Source organism: Microchirus variegatus, assembly GCF_963457635.1.
Source record: "Microchirus variegatus genome assembly, chromosome: 10".
Taxonomy (NCBI): domain Eukaryota; kingdom Metazoa; phylum Chordata; class Actinopteri; order Pleuronectiformes; family Soleidae; genus Microchirus; species Microchirus variegatus.
Genome location: NC_139811.1, coordinates 1,342,332 through 1,352,671, shown reverse-complemented (window position 1 = coordinate 1,352,671; position 10,340 = coordinate 1,342,332). Strand labels below are relative to the sequence as shown.

At 46.4% G+C, this 10,340-nt stretch overlaps 1 protein-coding gene across 1 annotated transcript in view; it reads left to right on the top strand.

Annotated features, from left to right (window-relative positions):
- grin2ca (glutamate receptor, ionotropic, N-methyl D-aspartate 2Ca) overlaps nucleotides 1-10,055 on the top strand; it is a gene marked incomplete at both ends in the record, with an annotated part of 61,810 nt that extends 51,755 nt beyond the window's left edge. Inside the window, 5 exon segments of the mRNA XM_083896229.1 lie at nucleotides 706-935; nucleotides 3,846-4,006; nucleotides 4,102-4,289; nucleotides 5,179-5,411; nucleotides 8,448-10,055. Of these exon segments, the coding sequence (XP_083752355.1) occupies nucleotides 706-935; nucleotides 3,846-4,006; nucleotides 4,102-4,289; nucleotides 5,179-5,411; nucleotides 8,448-10,055 (2,420 nt within the window).
- Between the last annotated feature and the right edge of the window lie 285 nt (nucleotides 10,056-10,340).

Genomic DNA, 10,340 nt, shown 5'->3' with positions numbered 1-10,340 from the left:
AAGGTTCTAAACAAACAGTTCAGTCACTGCTGAGAACGCTGTGTTTTATTGTAATCTCAAGCTCAGCGAGATCTCTGAAAAAACCTGGTCCGGTTACGTAAACAGCGGTTCTCCTGAACAGCAGATCCTCCTGCTCCGGGCACTAGTCCGGGCACATCCGGTTGCGTACGTTGAACCGCAGAAGAAGAATAACGTCCGTTGTGGAGGTGTTTCACCGGGTCAAAGGTCGTCAAAGGGACTGCGGCGGGGAGTCGTGAAGAAGCTATTTTTAAACACTGTTAAAACAATGTTTTGATAATGAGGAGCAGTGCATCCACCGTTCCAGAGGGGGGAGCTGTGCTTCTGAGAGCGGGTGCTGATTATGTAACTTCCGGGTACTGGCCAATAAAAGACACTCTGTTTTCTGGGGATGAGATTTATGTCTGAAATATCGCGGCTGGGGAACAGCGTCAGAAAAGAGGATTTCTATCGGCTCGTTTACAGCAACAAGGAGGTTTTTGAGCATCAAAGCAAGTTAATGTATGTAAGTAGACCTCCATAACTAACATATATGTGCAACAGGACCACTCTATGTGAACTTTAAGTGTTTAACTCCACTGCTTCGTCGTCTCAATAAAACACATCCTTTACGCTGTAGTCAGGTGTTAATAATCCTGAGATGATAAGTGTATTTCCTCCAGACAAATAAACCTTCATCCTTCTCAGATCCCGGAGGTCCCACCTTCACCATTGGGAAGTCGGTGTGGCTGCTTTGGGGAATCGTCTTCAACAACTCGGTGCCCATCGAGAATCCAAAAGGCACCACCAGTAAGATCATGGTGCTGGTGTGGGCTTTCTTCGCTGTCATCTTCCTGGCTTCGTACACCGCTAACCTGGCCGCGTTCATGATCCAGGAGCAATACATCGACACCGTGTCTGGACTGAGCGACAAAAAGGTACCGACTCGCTGACTGACCTGATTTTGTTAGGAAAAACTCAGTGTAGTTGACTGTTTTTGGGTGTTTTACTAGTAGGTATCACCTGCGTCTAGAAGGTTAAATCTTTGAGATGTAGGTTATGACCCAAGGAAGACATGGTTTTGGTGAAGATCTGGATACGCATAACCACTTCATTGTACCATGTGGTAAACCGAGCGGCCTTAGCAGTTTGTGATCTCCGAGTGCTTTCTCTGCTTAATGATGTCCGTCGTGGTTTTGTTCTTCCATCCTGGACACTGATGCAGTTCACAATGCCGCAATCAAAGAGTAGAATAACAAATCGAACGCACGTTTCCCGATTCTCCACGTGTCGCTAGCGACGTCGTCATGCATTGTTGGGTGATATCGCAACAGCTTACGTTATCATGGCTCTGTGAGAGATGAGAGATTTGTGCAATAAATAGATCAAAAAAATAAGCAGCATTAGCAGAGTAGCTCAAACAGAGAAGTCAGTTTTGCAAAAAACTGACAAGATAGCATGAAGAGATGTGTTTTTTAAACACTCTTAGAAGCCAGTGTAGCCACATGGCTAGTTAGCTACCATACAATAACATTCCCCACTGCTAGCATTAGCGTTAGCACAGTACAGTGACAGAGCGCTGAGTAGCTCAAACAGAGAAGTCAGTTTCGCTAAAGCACAATGAAAACTGACAAGATAACGAGATTAAGAGATGTGTTTTTTAAACACTCTTAGAAGCTAGTGTAGCTACATGGCTAGTTAGCCACCATACAATAACATGTTTTCCATAACCAGACGTGGTTTTTCAACTTCTAAAACATTTACTGACATAAAGATGAACCTATAATGTGCAAACAACAATCAGCAAACAACGGCAATGAATGAATGATCAAACTCTGTGCAGACGACTGTGAAATAATCTTTAAAATGTGGATTTATCTGATCAGACATTGATCATAAACCCTGGTGTTATCTACATATGTGACCGGCCTGAGGAAGCGATCGACACCGATATCGACACGGAAATCCACGTTTAACCATCAGCAGAGGAAATAATTTGTCGTCTCTTTGCTTTGCAAGTGACTGAAAGGAGGCGTTTGAGGAAAGGACCAACACTTTCCCCACTGCTAGCATTAGCGTTAGCACAGTACAGTGACAGAGGACCAACACTTTCCCCGACTGCTCGTTACGACTCCAGCAAAGTCATTTACAACAGTCGTCTCATTACACATTAACACAGAGACGCAGCCGTTTCAACAGCACGTCCATAGATTATTGAACAGCATCTCGCTCAGAGTGAGCTGCTGTTTGTCCAGCTGTGCTCCGTCCTCAGGTTAAGTAAATGCAAATGAGAAACGAGACAAAAGTGACCTTGTATCAGAGGAGAGAGCGATGGAGTCACTGAAGGACACTGTGCTCTGTTCGGTCTTTGCTTCGCCGTCATCGGCTTTTCACTCTATTTTTAAATATTTGAACTCGAAACAACAGAAATGAACCGAGCACATTTTTCCATCTCAGTGGTTTGTGGAGTGTTGTTGTTGCACTCTATGTTCCTCGATGCTCGTTGCTCATTTGTTGATTGGACATTCTAAATCAGGGGTTCTCAAAGTGCGGCCCGGGGGCCAATGGCGGCCCGCAGAAACATTCCTGGCGGCCCCACAATGAATTTACATTTGATAGTTTTAATCCAGGAGCTGCTAAGCTTGTTAAATGTTTATTGGACATTACTGGATACAGATCAATAAGTGTAAACAAAAATACTGGGTATTTACCTGGTTTCTAGATGGTGAATTTTAGTGTATTATTGGGTTATAAGCTGGTAATAAGCAGGTAGCTACAGCCCCCAATTACTAGCTATTTACCCAGTAAATATATGGTAACAGAAATGTGTTACTTGGTATTAACCTGTAATTAGAAGCTAAGAACAATGGCCAAAATACTGTGAAATTACCCAGTAAATTATAAAGTGTTATTATATTAATGCTTAAATTACATTATATTAATGCTTATAATACTTAACGCTAAACTGTAGAACTGCAATCTGGTCATTAAAATGATTACAAATGGGATTTCTTTCTGGTTTTTTTTCCTTTGGCGGCCCTCAGTCCAATGTTGGGTTCCTAAATTGACCCTCAGGTATCAGAACTTTGAGAACCCCTGCTCTAAATTGACCCTCAGCCACAGGGAGGCCACGTCCAGTGGATCCTTTATGACGGAACCAAGCCCGGATAAATGTGAGGGTTGAACCATGAAGAGCATCCAGCAAATACGTGGATCATCCTCGAGAGAGGAAGTTTTCAGTGTTGTTCCTCTGTAGTTCTTTGACTTCCAAAAGTGCTTCTTCGATAGATTCTCTCTATGAACCAAAATTACAGTTTCTTTTTTATCTCTATCGTGGACCATCAGGGACGATGATTGCTGTTCTCAGGGACAAGCTTTCCATTTCAGGGCTTCACTTGCAAACTTGACCTTGACAGACCGCTCAAGGTTTGATAACCTTGAGTTCCCTCATTAACATACAGTGAGCATATCTGCCGAAAGGTTAATGATAAATTTGTCAATTATATTTCCGGCCCGTTCCCCACAGATCTTTTGAAAGCGTTCAGCGATTCGCCAAAAGCAAAACGATAAAATCCCATTTCCGACTGCAGACAAGAAAAGGGACGAAGGGAACGTGGATCCCTGCGGACGCAGAGTTCACTCGCGGTCGTCAGGTCTTTGAATTGTAGAGTTCGACGTGTGTTTGAATAGAGCGAGAGGCCAGCGGGACATGAAAGCACCTGGGAGTTACTGCGCCAGCAGCTCCGAGTGTTTTCCGTGCTGATAATACATTGAAAAGTGTTCCATTGTTCAGTCGCCATCACTGATCGTTGTGTCTTCATCAGTCCTGACTCCGCCTCTCTCGACAGTTCCAAAAGCCACAGGAGCAGTACCCTCCGTTCCGCTTTGGTACGGTCCCAAATGGCAGCACAGAGCGCAACATAAGGAGCAACTACCCCGAGATGCACTCCCACATGGTCAAATACAACCAGAAGGGAGTGGAGGACGCCCTTAACAGCCTCAAAACAGGGTGGGTGTCTGTTCGCCAGCAAGTTTGTATTTACACGCACAGATGAGCCAAATGGTTTCACCGTAGTAAAAAAGCCCGTTTGTCCACTGCTCCAGGAAACTGGACGCCTTCATCTACGACGCTGCGGTGCTGAATTACATGGCTGGCAAGGACGAAGGCTGCAAGCTGGTGACCATTGGCAGCGGCAAAGTGTTTGCTACCACTGGTTACGGCATCGCCCTGCAGAAGGATTCACGCTGGAAACGCCCCATCGACCTGGCTCTGCTCCAGTTCCTGGCTGACGGTGAGTTCTTAAACACTTAGAGAGTTTTAGCGTCAAGTCTATAGCCAGTGTTTTTGGACATGAGGATATAAAAAACACTATTAATAAAGAAATCAAAAAACATTCAGGGGAAAACGTTGGTCGAAACTTTAAAAAGTAAGTAAAAAATGAGATTTTTACAGCACGTAATCCTGCTCACAGTCAATCAGACAAACCACAACATAACACAGTCTTCTTGGTTGGAGATAATTAAGAAAGTGTGTTGTAATTACCCGAGGCTAGTTTTAATACCTGAGATGTATAATGAATTAGCAGATTACTAATTGGTATCATCAGGTCCCTGAGATACTGCAAAACAAATCCTGTTATGTTCTCTCTGTTTGTTTCCTTGCTTTTCTGCTTGTGAGTCGTCATATTCAATAATATTTAAACTAAAATAAGTATTTTTTTAAAAGTAATTAACCTTTGACCTGTTCACTGCTAAAGTTAGCAACAGCAGCTTCATTTCAAGTGTGTGTATGATACACAGAATCAGTTTTTAATGTGCAAAAATCAAGATTTTCATCTTTTGTCCCTTGCACAGGTTGATGGTCCCTTATAAATAGGAATATGGTTTTTTTTCCAGTAAACATGTTTTTAAGTGTAAGGTAAATTAATTTTGTTCCAGGTTTAAGACGCTTTAAAGGAAAATAAAGCTTTTTCTAAAAGGGACAAAGGGAATCTCCCCGAGTGCCTGCTCTGGTTGACCTGTTATGGTCACAGTTCGCTGTTTGAATCTTCATAAAACATCCAGGTGTCAGTGAGTCAGAGGAGTTCTCCAATAAACTTCAAGGTCAACAGCCCTAATGTAAACGGCTGGTCCTAACAGTGATCTATGATGGGTAAACGCTGGCCTATAACTCCCTCACAGGTGACACACAGAAGCTTCAGACCGTCTGGCTCACGGGAATCTGCCGCAACGAGAAGAAGGAGGTGATGAGCAGCAAGCTGGACATCGACAACATGGCGGGGGTCTTCTACATGCTGCTCGTGGCCATGGGCCTGAGCCTGCTGGTGTTCGCCTGGGAACACCTGCTCTACTGGAAGCTGCGTCACTCAGTGCGACAGTCGGAGAGCGTGGATTTCCTCCTGGGGATCAGCAGAGTGAGTCATCCTCAGATCTGTCAAACAAAAGCAGCTCGGATAAGTGCGTCCTCACCGGTCAGCACTGAGATATTAAAAAGTTATGTGACTCTCATTCCAAGATTTGCTAGAACTTTTCCAATTACCATTTTGTCCGTCCATCTATCCATTGTAAAGTGCTCTATGTACGCTACGCAGAGCACTTTACGTAGCTGCACAGAATATTTTTTAAGTGTCAGTCACTCCGTCAAGGAGACGGCAAGAGCTGCGACTGGTCCTCAGGACAGGCCGAGATAACGCCGCTCTGTGCCGTCCACAGAGGCGGAGCTGATCACCGCCGACAACGTCGCTGCCAAACTATAAATACGTCACATCTTAATACACATAAACCACATGTTTAGACTCTAAATCGCTAATTTCTGGCCTCAGATTATCTTAAAACTGTTAAAAAACAGTTGTTGGCTGATCACCGCCAACAACGTCGCTGCCAAACTATAAATACGTCACATCTTAATACACATAAACCACATGTTTAGACTCTAAATCGCTAATTTCTGGCCTCAGATTATCTTAAAACTGTTAAAAAACAGTTGTTGGCTGATCACCGCCAACAACGTCGCTGCCAAACTATAAATACGTCACATCTTAATACACATAAACCACATGTTTAGACTCTAAATCGCTAATTTCTGGCCTCAGATTATCTTAAAACTGTTAAAAAACAGTTGTTGGCTGATCACCGCCAACAACGTCGCTGCCAAACTATAAATACGTCACATCTTAATACACATAAACCACATGTTTAGACTCTAAATCGCTAATTTCTGGCCTCAGATTATCTTAAAACTGTTAAAAAACAGTTGTTGGCTGATCACCGCCAACAACGTCGCTGCCAAACTATAAATACGTCACATCTTAATACACATAAACCACATGTTTAGACTCTAAATCGCTAATTTCTGGCCTCAGATTATCTTAAAACTGCGTTCCATGACACAGAAAAGTGAAAAAAAAACGGCCACTGTTTCAACAACAACAACAACAGTCTTTCTCTCTCGGACGCCATTGCTCACTGCAGCCAAAAGCACAACAACCTTGCGTATCGACCCCTACTGATCGGGCGGGAAATTTCAGTGCGTATCCGTCACCACGACGGAGAACTATGAAGGCTGGAGGGGTCTCCGTGGTTACGCAGTCGGATAACGCATCACACACCCTGGACAGGTCGCCAGTCCATCACAGAGACAACCAACCATTCACACACACACCTACGGTCAATTCAGGGTGTCCACTTTGACTCATCCTCAAATCTGCATGTTTTTGGAAAGCGTAGAACCTGGAGAAAACATGCAAACTCGTGCATGCAGAAGGGAGGAGAGCAGAGTGAATATAAGTAGAGATAAGTAGCAGCATCAGTGAGCAGGATCTGCTGCATCAGTGTTGATCAAATCCTAACACTAACTGCCATATGTTACTGTTTGTTCTGTGAACTGTGATTAAGGGCAGAACAACTCGTGTGGTGTTAAGCACCTGCTGTGGCTGACAAATCACAATGTAAGGATTAGAGAGACGTGTGTTTCGTAAACATGTTTAAATCAAAGTCCTCTGAACGACACGAGAGCGAGCGACAAAACACTTCCCTGCAGATGAACGTGACAGAAAGTGCAATGAAGTGTGATCCACAGTCTGTTGTCTCCCTCTGAGCTAAGGTGAGTGTTGAGTGGAACAATAACTGCTAGGGGACAGCTTTATGAAAGAATAGAGTTAAAAAATGACTTTAAAGCAATAAAAAGTGACTTTATGGATACTTTACTGAGGTATTATGATGGTCCTGATGAATTTGAATTTAAATTGCATCATTAAAAACCTTCATCTGTTTGTCAACGGTACTCAAAGGTCAGATTAGGTATTCCAAACCAATACACAATTTAAAAGTAAAATAAAGGCCGCTGGGATAAAAACATACGACCCACAACTCGTTTATATGCTCGCTGCGTTTCTGTAAGATCACGCCAACGTGTAAACAACATTTCAGACACAAACAAAAACTCCCAGAAACAACAATCAATCTTCTCTCTGCAAAGACAGAAAACTGTTGTTTTTGCTCGCTTGATAAGTCGTTGTTTGCTTCACGCACATATTGAATGTTTGCAGAGTGCGTATGAATTTTACTAACACCTTACTAATGTGAGAAGAGAAGTATTGCATCTGTGTCTCTGATGTTCAACAGTAAAAGGAGAACGTTATTCACACTTAGGCCCAATACCTCCCCTAACCCTACAGGTTTACCCTAACCCTACATTTTGCGTGTTCTCGTGTACGGAAGAGCAAGAAGAAATGTGATTTTCTCTTTATAATCAACCCTCAAAACGTAGTGAGCTCTGGTGCAGGCTTAAAAAGAGGTGGAAGATGAAATTACCCATGATGCTTTGCGAATTCAGCGAGCCAGCTGATATTTTTCAACAAAGATGGCGGCCACATCTGCCGAGGAACATTTTCGTTGTGATATACTTTCGCAAATAAGCGCGTTACAATGTCGAATTGTGTTGGAATGTGTTGGTTTGATACACATCCAAAGGACAGTTGAGCTTTGAACACTAATGTCAGAAAAGCTAGCTAGCGAGCGGCTACACGCCGAGCTGCATGACGGGCAAACGCTCTAGAAGCACTCGGCAAATAGCTGCTAGCTAGCTCTGCTACATGTGTGTAGTTTCGGCGTTCACTCGAACACGAATACCCTGGACTTGTCAGATTTCAATCAGATTCGTGATTTAGCGTTTACGAGGACGGAGAAAAACAAACAGCTGATCCCGCTGGATTTTTTCCTGAATTAAAATAGTGGCGCGCTCCACCGGTGGAATTGTCAACATGTGGCGTAGGTGAGCACGTTCGATACGTTCACTACGCTAATTTGCATGTAGTGACGTCCCAATACCACTTCCCTCAACGAGGGGAATTTACGGTTGAGGGCGCTCAAAACTAAGGGGACATTTTAAGGGGGAGGTGTTGGGACGGAGCCTTATTTCACTGTAAATGAACCTGTGTGTCTCTCTGCAGGGCATCTACAGCTGCTTCAACGGAGATGAGAAAACAGAGCATAACGGCAGCATACCGAGTCCAGACGTCACCACCAACTACACACAGGCCAATATGCTGAAGATGCTCAAGACGGCCAAGGACATGGTGTCCTCTGCCAGGGTGGAGAACTCTCTGGACAACGCCACCAAGACCATAGAGAACTGGAGCAGGCGCGGGGCGGACAATGTGCGCGCCGGCCTCGCGCCCAGAGTGACGGCCGCAGACGTGAGTCACGGCCGCGTTCCCTACATCTCCAGCATCACCGACAACCACTCGCCGTACCCTCAGCGGGCGCTCACGCCCACGTTCCCCCTTCATTACAGCGGCGACGCCTCCGCGCAGCTGCTCCTCGAGAAGCCCCGCGTCGTGACCCGGCCCACGCCGCTGCGCTACACGCTGCCCGCCAGCAGCAGCCAGCACGTCCTCGAGAGGACGCTGCCCATCTCCAGCCTCAGCAGCCCTCACATCGCCATGAGGGACCCTTCTCCCGCCGGAACACCGAACCCCCACCACAGCAGCAGGCTGTATGTGGAGAACCCGGCCCGGCACCCCACGTCCCCTTTTGTTCCCTACAGGGACTTCCAGGTGCCCGATATTTACGTGGAGCACAAAGGGCCACTGAGGAGGAAGCTCAGTTACCCCCCCGATTGCGTGAGCCGGAGGAGGAGGTCCCACACCTACGTGTTTGACGCTGCAGACCCCAGAGCGAGAGGCGACTACGATGAACCTCGATCCTGCCTTGCCGAGTTGAGGGCCAATCACCTCCTGAGTACCCACACCCCGGATATATCCGCTCCCATATCCTGCACCGCGAGGCACTACCCGGGCAGCAGCACCAGCTGCAACTCGTGTATGAAGTCGTACCTGGAGCCCGAGACGGACGAGATGCCGCTGCTGGGGAAGGACAAGCTCAACCGCCGCGCCTCGTTCCTCAGAGCCACGTGGGGAAATGACAGAATCCACCAGGTGGACGAAACGAAGCCGACCGCATCTCCCTCCGCCCGCGTGGACATGCCCGACCTGTTTCCGCGCGTGGTCGTGACCAACCCGAAACCCCAGAAGCTCTACGGGAGCCTGGGTCACAACCTGTCCTGCTACGCTCTGGCTGCCGAGCCCGCGTACTTGGACCCGGCGCACATGGGCTCCTACCCCTACAAGCAGAAGCTCAAGTACTCCGACTCCACGCGGCTGCCCTCGTACAGGGAAGCCATCCTACAGAACGCTGCCGCGCTACGCCGCTCCTCCTCCACCGTGGTGCACAGACATTACTCCACCTACCTGAACTCATACACGGACCTGCCCGTTTACGTGGGACCGTCCCAAATGTACAACGGCACCAAGAACATGTGCCACCTGTTCCCCTGCGCGAGCCACTGTCCGGATAACACGGCCATGCTGCCTCGCATGAGCGACCGACAGGTGATTTACCACAACAACATGTACGGCGCTTACGACGGCACAGGGCGGAGACAGGACCCCGGCCCGGGGGGCAGGGAGCGGAGGCAGGTGTTGGTGGCTCGCAGAGTTAACAGTCCCTATGTGCCAAAGCCCTGGGGCAGGGTGTCCAGCCTGGAGTCTGAGGTCTGAGGAGGGGGGTAAACCTGGGGGCTCTAACCTCGGCCTCCGTTCAAAGCAAAAATCAAACTCTACACCAACAGTGTATTTGAGAGCGCTGTCTCTCAATGACGAGTGCAATAATATCATAGGCAGCAAAATGTAAAGGTGAGGACACGGACGTGTAAGTTAATGGTGGGACTTTGGAAGCCAAACTTATTATACTTATTTAAAAAAAAAAAGAAGGAAAAAGCAGTGTTGGAAAGTATATATTACGTAAGAATTTAATCTATCGATTGTTATTTAGAGGATTTTTAA